Source organism: Ovis canadensis, chromosome 1, assembly GCF_042477335.2.
Source record: "Ovis canadensis isolate MfBH-ARS-UI-01 breed Bighorn chromosome 1, ARS-UI_OviCan_v2, whole genome shotgun sequence".
Taxonomy (NCBI): domain Eukaryota; kingdom Metazoa; phylum Chordata; class Mammalia; order Artiodactyla; family Bovidae; genus Ovis; species Ovis canadensis.
Genome location: NC_091245.1, coordinates 108,839,737 through 108,859,849, shown reverse-complemented (window position 1 = coordinate 108,859,849; position 20,113 = coordinate 108,839,737). Strand labels below are relative to the sequence as shown.

The 20,113-nt window shown below is 39.8% G+C and overlaps 1 protein-coding gene across 1 annotated transcript in view; it reads left to right on the top strand.

The window, feature by feature from the left end:
* The window catches only part of LOC138416192 (Fc receptor-like protein 3), a 50,411-nt gene that overhangs the window by 5,065 nt on the left and 25,233 nt on the right, over positions 1-20,113 (top strand). The window contains 7 exon segments of the mRNA XM_069544997.1: positions 7,052-7,072; positions 8,132-8,374; positions 8,839-9,081; positions 9,320-9,604; positions 10,436-10,640; positions 10,642-10,721; positions 11,254-11,529. Coding sequence (XP_069401098.1) covers positions 7,052-7,072; positions 8,132-8,374; positions 8,839-9,081; positions 9,320-9,604; positions 10,436-10,640; positions 10,642-10,721; positions 11,254-11,529 — 1,353 coding nt within the window.

The window sequence follows — 20,113 nt, the reverse complement described above, 5'->3', positions numbered from 1 at the left end:
TTGCTTTCAGATCTTGCCCAGGGATTTTTCTTTCTTTCTTTCTCTCTGGAATAAAATGACTATTTTTTCCCATAACAAAATGAATGTCCATTCTTTATGTCCTTTTCCTTTTACACAAAGATATTGCCTTTAATAATTTTAGTACTTTAGATTATATGTAAATTAGAATTCTTAACTTTTAACCATCAGAGTAAAACAATGACTGTCTATAAAAGACAACAGATTTTAAATGGCATGGTTAAATATCTGATTGCAATGTAACTGACAAAGGATATACAATATTTTGCAATTTACCTTAATTTCTAGTAGACACTAAGAAGTAAGAAATGATGAACTGTCTTTTACATTAGCATTCTGTAGATTGGAAAACATAAATATTATTTATGATTCCTAAAAATTTGTGCTTTTTATAAGATATTTTTTAGTGTGGCACCAAAATTTTTATTAATAGTTCCAAGTATCTTTAGTTTCTCTGTAAAATGAAGCCTATATTTTATAATTAATATTTTGTTATTTTATTTGCAAATGATCTGATATTTAATAAATTTTCCTCATTTGAATTCATTTAGAAAAATTCTAAATTTTAAGACATCAAAAATCTGGAAAAAATATTTTGAAGTAGATGTACCATAAAACACAATTATTTCTTAAGTGTTCACCTCAATTCTTACCCCATTTGTATCTATTAAATTAATTTGTTTTCAGCAGTTCTGTTTAGCTTACCCATGAAAACTTTATGAGACATGAGACCAAGTCAGCCATCATCCCAAGCTATTTTTCTTGCTTATAAATTTTATAACAGAGATAATATGATCTTATTTGAATTTTAGTAAACCTAACTGTAATAAAAGTAAGATATATCTGTATTAATTAAACCAACAAACTTGAATATAATACCAAATATTAATTTAATATTGACTATTTCCCAGATTGTGTGAACTTGGGTAAGTTTCTAAAACATTTAATTTGTAAATATCTACTTTTAAGTCAATTAGATAGAGATCTGTTATAAATTTAATTTTGATAATATTATCTGAAGGTAAAGATATATCATCTGTATAACATACTTAGTTTAGTCACTCAGTTGTGTCTGACTCTTTGCGACTCCATGAATAGCAGCACGCCAGGTTCCCCTGACCATCACCAACTCCCGGAGCTTTCTCAAACTCATGTCCATCAAGTCGGTGATGCCATCCAGTTGTCTCATCCTCTGTTGTCCTCTTCTCCTCCAGCCTTCAATCTTTTGCAGCATCAGGGTCTTTTCCAAGGAGTCAGTTCTTCATATCAGGTGGCCAAGTATTGGAGCTTCAGCTTTCAACATCAGTCCTTCCAATGAATATTCAGGACTGATTTCCTTTAGGATGGACTGGTTGGATCTCCTTGCAGTCCGAGGGACTCTCAAGAATCTTCTCCAACACTATAGTTCAAAAGCATCCGTTCTTCCGTACTCAGCTTTCTTTATAGTCCAACTCTCACACCCAAACACAACTACTGGAAAAACCGTAACTTTGACTAGAGTGCCCTTTGTTGGTAAAGAAATGTCTCTGCTTTCTAATACACTGTCTAGGTTGACCATAGCTTTACTTCCAGGGAGCAAGTGTCTTTTAATTTCATGGCTGCAGTTACCATCTACAATGATTTTGGAGCCCCCCAAAATAAAGTCTCTCACTGTTTCCATTGTTTCCCATCTATTTGCCATGAAATGATGGGATCAGATGCCATGATCTTAGTTTTCTGAATGTTGAGTTTTAAGCCAACTTTTTCACTCTTCGCTTTCACTTTCCTCAAGAGGCTCTTTTGTTCTTCATTTTCTGCCGTAAGGGTGGTGTCATCTGCATATCTGAGGTTATTGATATTTCTCCCAGCAATCTTGATTCCATCCTGTGCTTCATCCAGCCTGGCATTTCACATGATGCGTTCTGCATACAAGTTAGATAAGCAGGGTGACAATATACAGCCTTGATACACACCCTATTTGGAACCATGTTGTTGTTCCATGTCCAGTTCTAACCGGACATGCTCACAGATGTGTAATAGACATAACTGAGATTGCATAGCTTCATTTTAAAACTTTGTCATGAGGTATTACAATATAAATGTACCAATTTATAAATAACAATTGTTGTAAAAATTATTTGCTCAGATGATGAAGGCTTTTTACTATTTGTGGAAAAGCCTTTGAGATTTGTATCTGTCCTTGATAAATACTTAAGTAGGCCATTAATAAGATTTTGGGTGAGAGAAACTTTCCAGCAGCTTGAGTTATTTTGTTTGCTTTTGTTTTAGACAGGTAAAAAGTGGATTTATTTAGAGAAACACACATTCCACAAACAGAACACAGTCCATCTGAAAAGGCAAGGAAGGCAGTCCTAAAAGAAAGACACTCTACAGAGTGTGGGCCATTTCAGGAGGCAAGAGTGCCAGCAGTTTGAGTTTTAAAAGGTCTCTATTTTCCTTTTTTTCCCTCTTCAGCTTCAGATTTAACCTGATTGATTTAATTAGGCTCAGTCTCAGGTCACTGTGAGTTGTATTTTCTGGTTTGTAGCCATCTGAGGGACAAAGACAGTTGCTTTTAATTCCCCAAAGAACTGGTCTGCTGCCTAAATGATTTTAAAAAGTTGATTTTCCCAGCTATATCCAGCTATATTTTCTTTAATTTACTTTTTAAATACATCAACAAGATGATATTCAGCTAAACTGGAAGTCAAGAGTTCTATATTCTAGAACTTTAAGATTCAATTTATTGTGTCTTCAAAAGTGTATACAAGATATTCAATAAGGACACTCTGTGAGTTGACAAGTTAAACATAGCAATCTATCCTAGAGAAAAAAAAATATATTGCTTTTATTAGTCCCTGAATATTAGCCCCAGTTTTCACTTTATACTGTGTGGGCTCAGGTAACTCTATTGGTTCCTTTTAGTATGTTTAACTAATACTGCCCAAGGGGCAGATGTATATGCTCCATCTTATAATACAAGGCAAGGGAAGCATTGCTCAGAGATATAATGTCTATCCCACAGTACAATTAGGTGAAAGAGATGTAACCATCTTATTGAAAGCTCATTCAAATACTCCAGTTTTTTTAAGATTTCATCTCAGTTTTATAACTCCTATACCTGTAACTTTAGCCTCCCTCCGTCAGGACCCCATCAACAAGTCTTGGTCTTAAAAGGAGTCCTGAAACTTTCCTTTTTATCACCTTGGCCATTTAATCCATTTGTGTGAAAAAGGTTTTTGGCCTCCCAGTGAGGGCTCAAGCCCAGGGACACAGGCCCTTTTGTCAGTCTTAACTTGATTAATTGATCTCACTGTTGTCCCAAGTAAATGCTAGTCAGGTATCTGAGCATAATTTTCTTCCAGCCTTTAAATTTTGTTTTAAAACAGAAATAAGTAGAGTGAACTACACTGTTGCAGGGACCAACTGGGGGGTCCCTTTGGTCTATCCAACCTCAGGTAGTGTTAACTTAAAACCTTTGTTTTAATCCCATCAACATCTATTTTATTTATCTCATTTCCTGATAACCATCTAAAGATTTCCATCCTGTTGATATAAGCCCTTTTAAAATTTCCACCTTGTTAGAAAGAAGTCTCTTGACTTTCCCCTTAGTTTCTTATTTCTCTATTAATCTACCTAACTTACATTAATTAAGCTAATTTTTTATTAACATCTTTAAGGCTCTTTGAAGGGAAGCTGAGGCCACAAATAAAGCTTCCCCAAACAGTTTTTGTTTGTTCCTTTAAACTAAGGGAGTTTTTAAGATTAGTTGTTACCTATGCATAGTATTTTTCATAGGCAACAATAGAACAGCTCTTTAATTTCAGAGCTCTCTAAAAATTTACCAGTTTAGAAGTTTCTCCTATTTAAAGAATCCATTGTCTGGCCATTGATGAAGAGTATCTCCTGAGCATGCTAAGTTGCTTCAGTTGTGTCCGACTCTTTGTGACTCTCTGGACTGTAGCCCACCAGGCTCCTCTGTCCATGGGATTTTTCAGGCAAGAATACTGGAGTGGGTTGCCATGCCCTCCTCCAGAGGGATCTTCCCAACCTCGGGATTAAATCCTCATCGCTTATATCTCCTGCATTGGTAGGTTGGTTCTTTACCGCTAGAGCCACCAGGGAAGCCCTGAATAGTATCTAAATACTGACTCAAACCAATAAGACACAAGAGGCATTCTAAGAAGAGAACACAAAGGATGCAGCCTTCATGAGATACAGAAGGTTTATTCCCCCAAACAGTCTAAGACATTAGTGCCTTTGTTGTACAGGTAGACACAGCAAAGATTGAAATGACAAAGGCCCTTTATGGGCTAGGATTCTTTTTTTTTTTTTCTTTCTTTCTATTGAAAGCTAATTACTTTACAATGTTGTGGTGGTTTTTGCCATACATTCACATGAATCAGCCATGGGTGTACATGTGTTCCCCATCCTGACCCTCCCTCCCCATTCTATCCCTCAGGGTCATCCCAGTGCACCAGCCCTGAGCACCCTGTCTCATGCATCGAACCTGGACTGGCGAGCTATTTCACATATGATAATATATATGTTTCAATGCTATTCTCTCAAATCACCCTACCCTCGCCTTCTCCCACAGAGTCCAAAAGTCTGTTCTTTGCATCTGTGTCTCTTTTGCTGTCTTGCATATGAGGTAATTATTACCATCTTTCTAAATTCCATATATATGCGTTAATATACTGTATTGGTGTTTTTCTTTCTGACTTACTTTGCTCTGTATAATAGGCTCCAGTTTCATCCATCTCATTAGAACTGATTCAAATGCATTCTTTTAAATAGCTGAGTAATATTTCATCATGTAAATGTACCACAGCTTTCTTATCCATTCATCTGCTGATGGACATCTAGGTTGTTTCCATGTCCTGGCTATTATAAACAGTGCTGCGACAAACATTGGGGTACATGTGTCTCTTTCAATTCTGGTTCCCTTGGTGTGTATGCCTAGCAGTGGGATTGCTGGGTTGTATGGCGGTTCTATTTCCAGTTTTTAAAGGAATCTCCACACTGTTCTCCATAGTGGCTGTACTAGTTTGCATTCCCACCAACAGTGTAAGAGGGTTCCCTTTTCTCCACACCCTCTCCAGCATTTATTGCTTGTAGACTTTTGGATCGCACCCATTCTGACTGGTGTGAGATGGTACCTCATTGTGGTTTTGATTTGCATTTCTCTGCTAATGAGTGATGTTGAGCATCTTTTCATGTGGGCTAGGATTCTTTATAACAAATTTGCCCAAGAGCTGGCATAACCAGACAAAATGACCCCTTGAAATACCAGTTGATTCCATTGCCTGCCAAATGTACACCATATGTGTACCTTCCCATGGCAGAGACTTAGCTCTCAAAACACAGAATAAAATTCCTAAGAAGCCCATTATATAGAAGTCCTATAGAAGTCCAGATATAACATTTACATCTCAAAGGCACAAGGAGAGAAATGCAAGTTCCTCCTGGAAGGGCTTTGTTACAACCTTTAAGGTCAGAATTTTGAAGATGTTTTATCAGGCTGACTTTCTTCTAATCATTCTTGAAATGTCGAAAGAAGCCTATCTCGACCACTTTAGGACAAGATTTCCAATTAAGCAAGTACCTATAAGAATAAATTCCATAGGGACATAAACAGGCTGGAGTATTAGTTGGAGGCTGACTTTCTGAGGCCCCTCATTTCACCCAGTCTAGAAGGCTCAGTGTCTTTTAACCAGGCTCCCCCAGTACCTTTAAACTGGGGTTGGGGGAGGCGGAGGCTAGATCCCTGTCATATACCATAGAATAAAACTCAGGACCATCAACTAATAATTGGGGAATCTGAGAGCCAGGAGGGACTCATCCAAGTTTGTCTAAGTTCACAGAGGAGAAGAATGGGCGCAAGAGTCCTTGCTGGTATCAGGGCTCCGGATATTTGTAGAGTTCAGGCAAAGGAATGACGCCTGCTCTGGGTCCCTTTGTGATCACCAATACCATTGAATGGAAGAGAAGCTCATAATGTAAAATTCGAGTCAAGTTCTATTGGCAGCCTTACTGAGCGCTATAGTCTGAAAGACAGCCTCTCAGATAGCTCTGAGGAACTGGTCTGAAGAAGTTAAGGCAGGAGCCAGGACGTACACATGAACTTTTTTGGTGGGAAAAACATATAGTCAAGCATCAAAAGGTTACTGCTAATCACATGAAAGAGAAATCTCAATGATTTTTAATGCTTTTCTCTGTATGGGAAGACTTAAGAATCTGGAGTCATTTGAAAATTTCCCTTAGATATGCATCTTAACTATCTAAGGAGCCAATATACCCAAAGCACAGAATGTCTCCTGTCTTTCTTTATCCTGAATTTCCTGCAGAGTACACTGTCTGTGGGCAACTGTGGTGGCTAATAGCTTGATCCTGGTACAAACTGGAATGGCAGGCAACATTTTTTTCTTTACACAAGAGATGGAAAATGAGCAGAGTTGGGTCGCAGGAGATCTAAAAGACTCTGCATACAACCAGCGTGGCAAATCAATTATATTACCCTTGGTTCCTCAACCAATTTTTTTTTCATTTTGTAGGAAGTTTGGGTGTTTCTTTCTGTCAAACCCTCTCTATATCTCTCACATAAATAATTATTTTCAAAATTTAGGTGAGTAAGGGAAGATCTACTAAGAAATATGGCTCCCTTCTTGAGACTTGGTGCCATAATTTAACCAGAGATCGAAAAAGGAGGAGGAACAATGTCCAAGTAATGAGGGGAGAATAAACCATTTCTACAAGCCCTTCTCTACATTGCTGAGTTCAGGCTAGAGAAGAGAGGGAAGGAATGGACTATGAAGCTGCTAAAGATGAGCCAGGGTTGTGGATACAAGTGATTCATATTTATAAAGCAAATTACAGGCTATTCTTTTTTTGTTTGTTTGAGGACTACGGGAATCATAGAAGGGAGCAAAGAAATGGGAAGGAAAAACTAAGAGTGGTGGTGGCTGTGTTAATGGAATATTTCTCAGATTGTCTAAGTGAAAAGGTTTGAAAAATTGTGCTCTGTGCTAATCTTTAAATCTTGGCTCCCTCACAGCTCCTGGAAGAGATCAATCAGGTCAGTGTTTCCTTTTCTCTGCTCCTCCCGGTCTCTGGGCATTGGTCCTCCCAGACAGCACTACCTGTCCCCATAAATGAGGCCTGTGGTAATGCACCAACATCAGTGGTGTTGCTACTCTGAGGTCACACCTGTTGCCGTAGTGGGTGAGCAAACCCTCCTCTGATCTCTCCTGTCTTCAGTTCTTTCCCTATTACTGAATGCCATAGCATAGAAGGGAAGAAAATGTTTGCAGAAAGAACGACAGAGGCAGGAAACTGATGTTTAAAGATCCTTGGATCTAATCTCCTCTATTCCCTAAGGCCCCGCCCTCTGTATGTCCAAGCCCGTGCCACTATCAAAGAATACAGAAATAGCTCCTATTCACAGAGGGAAATGCTATGGCCAAATCTTTATATATCTCCAAAAGAAACTCCTGTCATTGAACTGTTTCAATTTCTGGTCCCATTGGTCATTTGCAATTATATACACAAATATGATTATGCAAGCAGTCCATGCCCCTTTGTTAAATCTTTTTGTGTGTGTTGTGTATCAATTGCTGATTATGTTCACCTTAGGTGGAGAGTTGAAAAACGTTGCCTTCCCCATAGAATCTAAAATTAAGCAAGGTTTAAAAGAATTGTAAGTGAAAAAGATCTTGCTCATTAAATATTAACAACCAAGGAGGAACTGGTTTTTCAATCTAGAAAATACTTCTGAGGTATATACATCCCAGGTTCACTTTTATTTTGACAAGAATGTGTAGGACAAGAGCTTTCAGAATCAACCTACTTACAGGCTCAGTCTTCACCCATCTGTAAATCATATCTCCTGAACTTTTCTGAGCCCATTCCAGGAATCTACACCCCCACTACCATTAGGAAAAAAAAAAAAGATGAACAGATTCTGAGGTATTTCTCCAAGTTAATACCTCCATTTGGAGGTAATACTCCATTTCCAATCCTGTCCCTAATAGGAATTAGTCCAGAAAAACTCCTAGTTGCAGCTGGGCCTTTCCCTATGTTCCACCCACCTCCCATTCACCTTCACCTGCCTTCATCTTCCCTATTTCCTCTTTAGGAGTAACTCCAAAAGCTTTCCTTCTCCTCAACCCTCCATGGTCCACAAACTTCCACAAAGACAAAGTGACTCTCACATGCAGCGATTCCCTTTCTCCAGCTCAAGGAGACATATATTGGTATTATAATGAGAATTTGTTGAATAAAAAATCTGAAGAGATCCAAATAGACAAGACTGGATATTACAAATGCAAGACCCAAAGATCTTCTCTCAGTGACCCCATACATGTGGATTTTTCATCTGGTGAGAAAGGAAAGGGGGTGGTCTCTGAAACTAAACCCCTGGGGGCTGGGGAACTGCAGGGAGCTGAGATAAGATTGTAAATAGGCATAAGAATATTTGATGTACTGACCCCAGTGGGGGATATAAGGAGATAAGGCAGCAGCAGAATGCTGTCCTGTCCATCTTTTCCATCCAGAGAAGTATAAGTCAGAAATCACCAGGTAAAAGGGATTCAAGTCTGAAGAAAGATGAGGTATACAATTTCTCTTTTAACAATATGCATGGGGATTGCTTAAAGACATTTTCTGGAAATGAGTCCATTTTCCTAGGATAAGGGAGAACTGGGTTTGAGGACCATGTAGAAATGTTAATGGAGGGTATTTTCAGGTGTACAGGATCATAGCTCTTTCTTCATGCACAGAAATGAGAGTTTAAAGAAAGAAGCATCAGGGAATAAACTGAGTGTATTCCTCTACTCTTTGCAGACAAGCTGATCCTTCAGGCTCCACACCCTGTCTTTGAAGGAGATGATGTTGTTCTCAGATGCCAGGCGAGAGAAAAAGCAAAAGAAATAAGTCTTTACAGAAATAAAACACTAATTCAATCAGACTTCACTCTAAAGTCAGTCTCCAGGAACAATGACACATATCATTGTACTGCTCTCATTCAAGGCTTTCTCTGGACATGGAGGAAAGAAATTTCAAAACATCTAACGATTCAAGTTCAAGGTAATGGCTGCCCTCTTGTGGGTAACAGGACACAGCAGGGAACCTGTGTGTAACGATTTAGGGAGTGGCTCATCAATGGGGATTTCATGAAACGCCTCCTGTCCTAGGAGGGAGATGGGAGGTGATTCCACCTGCTTGGGTACTTGTGTTCTACTGGCTGATGCTGAGTGCTCATATGCATCTTTCCAGGATCCCTGAGCTGTGCTACCCTGAGAACTGTGTTTGTTCTTCTCTCTAGAGCTGTTTCCCCCTCCTATGCTGATAGCCAGCCCCTCCTCACCCATAGAAGGGAGCCCAGTGACCCTGAAATGTGAGACGTGGCTCCCTCCACAGAGGTCACACATTCAGCTTCAATTCTGCTTCTTCAGAGAAGACAAGGCTTTGCAGAAATGCTGGAGCAGCTCTCCAGAGCTCACATTACCCACTGTGTGGAGTGAAGATGCAGAGTCTTACTGGTGCCAGGCAGAGTCAGTGACTCCATCTATCAGAAAAAGAAGTTTGAGATCCCAGTTATATGTGCAGAGTGAGTATTTATGGAGTTGCTCTTCCAGAGTCAGAGCTGGGGAGGTGAGAGCAGAGCAATGACATTTCCTGCTGCCTGGGACAGTGAACATAACCAAGAGGAGCTTTCTGCTATCCTGATACCCTCCTCACTTCAGGTTCAACACTGGCCTAATGTCCCTAAAACATTCTCTTCCACCTAACTCAGTTAATAGCAATTGTTGATCAATTGCTGGGTCCCCAGCTCTTTGGGGGTGACAGAGCCATACAGCATACATTCTCTCAAGAGTCACAGATAATTAGAAGCACAGATGACCACATGCAGTCTTTGGAGGTCCCTATGCTTCTCCCATTTGTTGACCTAACCATATTCTAAAATAAAAGAGGAAATTAAACATGAACTGGTGTAATCAGAAAAAAACATGGGAAGATGGGGGTGAGACTGGAGAAGAGTCTTAAAGGATAGGATAGGGGTTTGAATTTCAGGATAGAAGTCATATTCTATGGGTTCTGTTTCTTTTGAACAGAAGTAAGACCACTCTTATTTTGTGGTCATTGGTGCACCAAAGATTCCTTAAGTATAGACGTCCATAAAATGTGACTGCTATCAATATTAGGTTTAAGATCAAGAATCCGTCACCACATCCTCCAAGGATGGGAACTGTTGTGTGTGCTGGAACTGTTGTGTTTGCTACCTTTATAATAACACACACAATTAATTCCCTGTTGCTCACTTTGGCCCCCTGCATATTGTGTCTGCTGCTATTGACTTATTCATGGCAGAACCAGCCTTCTCCTTGATCCTGAAGTTTCTGCCATGAGAATCTTCATGTGTCATCTTGTGTCCTCCCAGGAATCCCAGTGTCTGATGTAACTCTAGAGATCCAGCCCCCTGAAGGGCAGCTTATTGAAGGAGAAAATCTTATCCTTATCTGCTCAGTAGCCAAGGGTACAGGGACTGTCACATTCTCCTGGCACAGAGAGGGCACAGTAAGAAGTTTGGGAACAAAGACCCAGCGTTCCTTGTCGGCGGTGCTGCAGATACTCACTGTAAAGGAGCGATGCTGGGAGATACTACTGTGCAGCTGACAACATTCACGGTCCCATCCTCAGTAAACTGATCAGAGTCACACTGAGAAGTAAGTTCTCAATTCCTTCTATTCAGCCTCAGTTCACAAACCAGGGTTTAGCTTGCCAATTAGCCATGAAGGTCTTTGGAAGGAGGCAAAGGAATAGAGGTGTAAAGACTTAGAGGCTAACTAATGAATGGCAAAGATGACAAAAGTTGAAGACATCTTATGTCTTATAGAGCAAACTGAAAACAGTAGTAGTGATGAAAGCAAAATCATCTAAGATTACTCTTCATGGTTCAAGTGATATATCTATATTTAGGCTTCCCTGGTAGCTCAGTTGGTAAAGAATCTGCCTGCAATGCAGGAGACCAGGGTTTGATCCCTGGGTTGGGAAGATCCCCTGGAAAAGGAACTGACAATGCTCTCCAGTATTATTGCCCCAAAAATCCCATGGGTAAAGAAGCCTGGCAGGTTACAGTCCATGGGGCCGTAAGAGTTAGACACAACTTAGCAACTAAACCACCACCAGGCTTCTTGGGTGTGGTTTTGAGTCTGGCACAGCATCAGAGTCCTCTGATGACTCTTTTGTATCTTTCAGTTCCAGTATCTCGCCCCGTCTTCACCCTCACGTCTCCTAGGATGCAGGCTATGGTGGGGGATGTGGTGGAGCTTCACTGTGAGTCCCAAAGGGGCTCTCCCCCTATCTTGTACCGATTTTATCATGAGAATGTCACCCTTGGAAGCAGCTCAGTTCCCTCTGGAAGAGCAGTCTTCAAATTTTCTCTGACTGCAGAACATTCTGGAAACTACTCCTGTGAGGCTGACAATAGCCTGGGGGTCCAGCGCAGTGACAGGGTGATTCTCAGTGTCACAGGTGAGTAGGATATGCCTACAGCAGTTACAGACAAGAACAGAGTATGTCCTCTCGTTTAGGCTACTTGCTGGTGCAACATTCCATCAGACTCCTTGTTTGTCTGCCTCTACCTGAGAGTCCTGGGATTCTTTCTTCTGACTATACATTCAGGAATTTAGGCCATTCCTAATGTTTTTCCCACATTTATTGAGATGATTATATGATTTGTATTCTTCACTTTATTAATATGGCATACCATGTTGACTGATTTGCAAATGTTGAACCATCCTTGCATACATGGAGTAAGTCCCACTTGATCATAGTGTACGATCCTTTTAAAGTATTGTTGTGTTTGGTTTACTAATAGTTTGTTGATTTTTTGTGTCTATGTTATCTGAGATAATGGTCTATAATTTTCTTTATCTGGTTTTGGTATCAGAATGCTGGCTTTGTAAAATGTCAGGAAGTATTCTTTTCTCTTCAGTTTTTAAAAAAATATTGTTGAGAACAGGATTTAAATCACCTTTGACTATTTGCTAGAATTTGACCTGTGAAGTCATCTGATCCTGTGCTTTTTTATTCTTGGGAGTTTTTGATGATTGTTTTTCTCTTTACTAGTGATTGGTCATTCAAATTTCACTTTTTACGATTCAGTCTTAGAAGGTTGTATGATTCTAAGAATTTGTCCATTTATTCTAGGTGGCCCAACTTGTTGGCGCATAACTGTTCATAATATTCTTATATAATCCTCTGTAGTTTTGGACATTCATTGTTATACCTCCTCTTTTGCTTCTGATTTTATTTATCAAAGCTTTGTCTCACCTTTCTTAGTGAATGTAGCAAAAGGTTTGTCAATTTTTATCTATCTTTTAAAAGAAGTAGGTCTTAGTTTTGGTCACTCTTTTGTATTTTGCTTTCAGTGTATATTTAATTTCTCTTCTAATCTTTATCATTTCTTTCCTCATGCTGACTCTGGGCTTCCTTTGTTCTTTTTCTAGTTCCTTTATGTGCAAAGTTGGATTTCTTTATGTCATATTTTCCTTGTCACTTGTCTTCATTTTTTCATTTCTCCTTTGCTGTCTTGTTTGACCCAATAGTTGTTCCTCAGCATGCTGTTTAGTCTTCACATATTTGTGATTTTCCAGATTTCTTTTTGTGGTTGATCTCCAATTTCATACCATTGTAATCAAGAAAGATGGTTAATATGATTTCAATCTTAAAGTCATTGAGACTTGTTTTGTGTTCCAATACATGGTCAATCCTTGAGAAAGTTCCATGAGCAGCTAAGTATGTGTATTGTACTGCATTTGAATGGAAGGTTCTATATAAATTTATCAAGACTGCCTGGTCTAATGTTTCTTTTAAGGCTGCTATTTCCTTGTTGACTTTTTGTCGGTATGATCTATTCATTAATGTAGGTGAAGTGTTGTAGTTCCCTACTATTATTGTGTTGCTCTCCATTTCTCCCTTTAGGTCTGTTAATAATTGCTTTGTATATTTGGGTGCTGCTGTGTTAGCTACATATGTGTTTATCACTGTTTTATCTTCTTGGTGAATTGTCCCTTTTACCATTACATAATACCCATTTTTGTCCTTTGTTAAAGTTTCCTGGTTTGAGGCTTATTTCACTAATATGAGTGTGGCTGCACCACTTTATTTTGGTTGCCATATGCATGGAGTATCATCTTCTATTACTCTGTCTAGCCACTCTGTGTCTTTTGATTGGTGAATTCAATCCATTTACATTTAAGGTGATTATTGATAAAGGAAAACTTCAGTGCTGTCCACTTTATTTTTTAGTGCTCCCCTTTTTATTTTCTGGTTGCTCTATACCTCCTTTTTTTTTTCCTCTTAAGTTTTGCATGTCATCTCGGTTTTGTGGCTTTCTATGATATTTTTCTCAATTTCCTCTTTTTTTTTTTTTGGTATCTGCTTTAGATTTATGTTATGTGGTTACCTTGGGGGTTGCATAAAAGCTCTCACAGATAAAGTAGTTCATTTTCTGTATTCTGGCCTGGAGAATCCCATGGACAGAGGAGCCTTGGTGGGCTACAGTCCACAGGGTCACAAAGAGCGGGACACAACTGAAGCACACTGCTGACAGCATTTTATTTTCATTTACCTATGTGAGCTCCATTCTTTCCCTCTTCTCCTCTTATGCTTTTGCTGTCTCAAATTATCTCTTTTTATGTTGTGAGATTGCTACCAAATTGGAGTAGCAATGATTTTTTTTTCCTTCCTCCTTTTACCTTTATGTTATAATAAATTATTTAAAGCTTATTCTGAGTTGCAATTTTCTGATTCTACATATAACTTTCCTCAAAGTATTGTGTATTTTTGCCTTTTTGTTTTTAGCAGAGAGCTTCTTTAAACATTTATTGTAAGCAGACCAGTGTTGATGAATTTCCTCAGCTTTCATTTGTTTGGGAAGATCTTTGTTTTTCCTTCACATCTGAATAATAACTTTTCTAGAAAAAATAGTCTCGAGTGATACTTTTTATTTTTTAGTATTTTGAGAATGTCACTCGATTTCCTCTTGTCCTGTAGAGTTTCTGTTAAGAAACCTGATCATAGGCTCATGGGGATTCTCATGTAGGTACAATCCTTTTTTCCTCCTGGCTGCCTTAAAAATCCTTTCTTTGTCAATGACTTTTGACAGTTTTAATATAATATGTCCTGTGCAAGGTCTTTTGCATTGAGGTAATTAGGTGTTAGCTTTATGAATTTGTATATCCAATTTCTTTCCCAGATTTGGGAAGTTCTCAGCTATTATTTGTTTAAATATAACTGAGACTTCCCCTCTCCCTGTCTTCTCCTGGGATACCCTTTACTCTAATGTTGCCTTTCCTAAAAGAGTCATATAGCTTCTGGAGAATTCCCTCATTTTTAAATTATCTTACTTCTCTCTCCTCATATACTTGTAGCATTTCTAAATTTCTATCATCAAGCCTGCTAATTCTCTCTTTCATACAGTCTAATCTATTTCCAAAGCCTTCCAAGACATTATTTTTAACATTTACTGAGTTCTTCAATTCCAAAGTTTCTGTTTGGCTCCTTTTTTAGAGTTTTAATGTCTCTGGTATTTTTTCTGTTTACTAGTTTTATTCCTGAGCTCGTTAGTCTGGCTTTCTGATTTTTCTTGCAGCTTTCTGAGTTTCTTCATGACAGCCATTTTGAATTCTTTCTCAGTTAGATTATAATATTTTATGACAGTAAGTTTGGTTTCTGGAGAATTGCCATTTTCTTTTTGTGGTACAGTGTTTCTGTGATTCTTCATGGTACTTGAGTTTTTCCTCCCCTGGTCCGTTTGATGTAGCTAGAAATTAGAGGCCTTTCTTTTGTCTTCCAGTAGGCGGTGCTATGGCATACGTTTCTGTTTTCTCACACCTAGGCTTACTCTGGTTATATTTGGGAGTAGTCACTTTCCACCCTTCCCCGTCTCTGCAAAAGGTGAGGCTCTATTATCGCTTCTCGTGTCTCCGGGGTTACTGCTGCTTTGCCCCCGAAGTGATGCTGTTATCGTCACCTGGTGCCCCAGGATGGTGGGCTCTTCCCTCATGTCTGGGATCCCCTGAGTCATAGTTTCACCAACGCAGGGAGAAAGAAAGGGCAGGATGGGAGCCAGGGTGAGACTGGCACCTCAGCCCTGTCTCTTGCTGGAAAGTTTGTGGACTCTGCTGCTGCAGGTTAAGGGGTAGGGGCCAGAACTGGGGTCATGCAGAATCCATTAAAAAAAGAGTAAATAGACTTGAATAGGCATCTCTCCGAAGAAGATATATAAATAGCTATTAAGTACACATACACACAGCTCAACATTACTCATTATTAGGGAAATTCAAATCAAAGAAAGCTACTATGAAATACCACCTCATACTCATTAGGATGGATACTATAAAAAATAACAGAAAATAACAAGTATTGGCCAGGATGTGGAGAAATTGGAATCCTTGTGTAATCGTTGTCAGTGATCACACCGTTATGGTTATTTGGGTCATGAAGATCTTTTTCGTATGGTTCTTCTATGTATTCTTGTCACCTCTTCTTAATATCTTCTGTTTCTGTTAGATCCATGCTGCTTCTGTCCTTTATTGTGCCCATCTTTGCTTGAAATGTTACCTTGGTATCTCTAATTTTCTTGAAGAGATCTCTAATCTTTCCCATTCTATTGTTTTCCTCTATTTCTTTGCATTGATCACTAAAAAAGGCTTTCTTATCTCTCTTTGCTATTCTTTGGAAGTCTACATTTAGATGGGTATATTTTTCCTTTTCTCCTTTGCCTTTTATTTTTCTTCTTTTCTCAGCTATTTGTAAGGCCTCCTTGGACAACCATTTTGCCTTTTTGCATGTCTCTTTCTTGGGGATGGTTTTGATCACTGCCTCCTGTACAGTGTCACAAACCTCCATCCATAGTTCTTCAGGCATCCTGTCTATCAGATCTAATCCCCTGAACCTATTTCTCACTTCCACTGTATAACTGTAAGGGATTTGATTTAGGTCATACCTGAATGATGTAGTGGTTTTCCCTACTTTCTTCACTTTATGTCTGAATTTGGAGATAAGGAGTTCATGAACTGAGCCACAGTCAGTTCCCAGTCTTGCTTTTGCTGACTGTGTAGAGCTTCTCCATCTTCAGCTGCAAAGAATATAATCAATCTGATTTTGGTGTCGACCATCTGGTGATGTCCATGAGAGAGTTGTCTCTTGTGTTGTTGGAAGAGGATGTTTGCTATGACCAGTTTGTTCTCATGGCAAAACTCAGCCTTTGCCCTGCTTCATTTTTACTCCAAGGTCAAACTTGCCTGTTACTCCAGGTGTTTCTTGACTTCCTACTTTTGCATTCCAGTCCCCTATAATGAAAAGGACATCTTTTTTGGCTGTTAGTTCTAGAATGTCTTGTAGGTCTTCATAGAACCACTCAACTTCAGCTTCTTCACATTAGTGGTTGGGGCATAGACTTGGATTTCTGTGATATTGAATGGTTGGGCTTCCCTGGTAGCTCAGTTGGTGAAGAATCTACCTGCAATGCAGGAGACCCCAGTTCAATTCCTGGGTTGGGAAGAGCTGCTGGAGAAGGGAAAGTCTACCCGTGCCAGTATTCTTGGGCTTCTCTTGTGGCTCAGCTGGTAAAGAATCTGCCTGTAATATAGAAGACCTGGGTTTGATCCCTGGGTTGGGAAGATCCCCTGGAGAAGGGAAAGGCTTACCCACTTGAGTATTCTGGCCTGGACAATTCCTCGGACTGTATAGTCTGTGGGGTTGCAAAGAGTCGGACATGACTGAGTGACTTTAACTTGCCTTGGAAATGAACAGAGATCATTCTGTCATTTTTGAGATTGCACCCAAGTACTGCATTTTAGACTCTTTTGTTGACTATGAGGGCTACTCCATTTCATCTAAGGAATTCAGGCCAAAGTAGTAGATATAATGGTTATCTGAATTAAATTCAACCATGCTGGTCCATTTTAGTTCACTGATTCCTAAAATGTCAATGTTCACTCATGGTGGAGAGGTCTGACAGAATGTGGCCCACTGGAGAAGGGAATGGCAAACCACTTCAGTATTCTTGCCTTGAGAACCCCATGAACAGTAGGAAAAGGCAAAATGATAGGATACTGAAAGAGAAACTCCCCAGGTCAGTAGGTGCCCAATATGCTACTTGAGATCAGTGGAGAAATAACTGCAAAAAGAATGAAGGGATGGAGCCAAAGCAAAAACAATACCCAGCTGTGGATGTGACTGATGATAAAAGCAAGGTCCGATGCTGTAAAAAGCAATATTGCATAGGAACCTGGAATGTCAGGTCAGTGAATCAAGGCAAATTGGAAGGGGTCAAACAAGAGATGGCAAGAGTGAACGTCGACATTCTAGGAATCAGCGAACTAAAATGGACTGGAATGGGTGAATTTAACTCAGATGACCATTATATCTCCTACTGTGGGCAGGAATCCCTCAGAAGAAATGGAGTAGGCATCATGGTTAACAAAAGAGTCCGAAATGCAGTACTTGGATGCAATCTCAAAAGCAACAGAATGATCTCTGTTCGTCCCCAAGGCAAACCATTCAGTATCACAGTTATCCAAGTCTATGCCCCAACTAGTAACACTGAAGAAGCTGAAGTTGAACGGTTCTATGAAGACCTACAAGACCTTTTAGAACTAACACCCAAAAAAGATGTCCTTTTCATTATACAGGACTGGAATGCAAAAGTAGGAAGTCAAGAAACACCTGGAGTAACAGGCAAATTTGGCCTTGGAATACGGAATGAAGCAGGGCAAAGACTAATAGGGTTTTGCCAAGAAAATGCACTGGTCATAGCAAACACCCTCATCCACCAACACAAGAGAAGACTCTACACATGGACATCACCAGATGGTCAACACCGAAACGAGATTGATTATATTCTTTGCAGCCAAAGATGGAGAAGCTCTATACAGTCCACAAAAACAAGACCAGGAGCTGACTGTGGCTCAGATCATGAACTCATTATTACCAAATTCAGACTTAAATTGAAGAAAGTAGGGAAAACCGCTAGACCATTCAGGTATGATCTCAATCAAATCCCTTATGATTATACAGTGGAAGTGAGAAATAGATTTAAGGGCCTAGATCTGATAGAGTGCCTGATGAACTATGGAATGATGTTTGTGACATTGTACAGGAGACCGGGATCAAGACCATCCCCATGGAAGAGAAATGCAAAAAAGCAAAATGGCTGTCTGGGGTGGCCTTACAAATAACTGTGAAAAGAAGAGAAGTGAAAAGCAAAGGAGAAAAGGAAAGATATAAGCATCTAAATGCAGAGTTCCAAAGAATAGCAAGAAGAGATAAGAAAGCCTTCTTCAGGGATCATGTAAAGACATAGAGGAAAAGAACAGAATGGGAAAGACTAGAGATCTCTTCAAGAAAATTAGAGATACCAAGGGAACATTTCATGCAAAGATGGGCTCGATAAAGGACAGAAATTGTCTGGACCCAACAGAAGCAGAAGATATTAAGAAGTGGCAAGAATACACAGAAGGCCTGTACAAAAAAGATCTTCACTACCCAGATAATCACGATGGTGTGATCACTCATCTAGAGCCAGACATCCTGGAATGTGAAGTCAAGTGGGCCTTAGAAAGCATCACTATGAACAAAGGCAGTGGAGGTGATGGAGTTCCAGTTGAGATATTTCAAATCCTGAAAGATGATGCTGTAAAAGTGCTGCACTCAGTATGCCAGCAAGTTTGGAAAACTCAGCAGTGGCCACAGGACTGGAAAAGGTCAGTTTTCATTCCAATCCCAAAGAAAGGCAATGCCAAAGAAGGCTCAAACTGGCACACAGTTGTACTCATCTCACATGCTAGTAAAGTAATGCTCAAAATTCTCCAAGCCAGGCTTCAGCAATACGTGAACCGTGAACTTCCTGATGTACGAGCTGGTTTTCGAAAAGGCAGAGGAACCAGAGATCAAATTGCCAACATCCGCTGGATCATGGAAAAAGCAAGAGAGTTCCAGAAAAACATCTATTTCTGCTTTATTGACTATGCCAAAGCCTTTGACTGTGTGGATCACAATCAACTGTGGAAAATTCTGAGAGAAATGGAAATACCAGACCACCTGACCTGCCTCTTGAGAAACCTGTATGCAGGTCAGGAAGCAACAGTTAGAACTGGACATGGAATAGCAGACTGGTTCCAAGTAGGAAAAGGAGTACGTCAAGGCTGTATATTGTCACCCTGCTTATTTAACTTCTATGAAGAGTACATCATGGGAAACGCTGGACTGGAAGAAACACAAGCTGGAATCAAGATTGCTGGGAGAAATATCAATAATCTCAGATATGCAGATGACACCACCCTTATGGCAGAAAGTGAAGAAGAACTCAAAAGCCTCTTGATGAAAGTGAAAGAGGAGAGTGAAAAAGTTGGCTTAAAGCTCAACATTCAGAAAACGAAGATCATGGCATCTGGTCCCATCACTTCATGGGAAATAGATGGGGGAACAGTGGAAACAGTATCAGACTTTATTGTTTTGGGCTCCAAAATCACTGCAGATGGTGATTGCAGCCATGAAATTCAAAGACGCTTACTCCTTGGAAGAAAAGTTATGACCAACCTAGATAGCATATTCAAAAGCAGAGACATTACTTTGCAGACTAAGATCCGTCTAGTCAAGGCTATGGTTTTTCCAGTAGTCATGTATGGATATGAGAGTTGGACTGTGAAGAAGGCTGAGTGCCAAAGAATTGATGCTTTTGAACTGTGGTGTTGGAGAAGACTCTTGAGAGTCCCTTGGACTGCAAGGAGATCCAACCATTCTTCAGTCCATTCTGAAGGACATCAGACCTGGGATTTCTTTGGAAGGAATGTTGCTAAAGCTGAGGCTCCAGTACTTTGGCCACCTCATGGGAAGAGTTGACTCATTGGAAAAGACTCTGATGCTGGGAGGGATTGGGGGCAGGAGAAGAAGGGGACAGCAGAGGATGAGATGGCTGGATGGCATCACGGACTCGATGGACGTGAGTCTGAGTTAACTCTGGAAGTTGGTGATGGACAGGGAGGCCTGGCTTGCTGTGATTCGTGGGGTAGCAAACAGTCAGACACAACTGAGTGACTGAACTGAA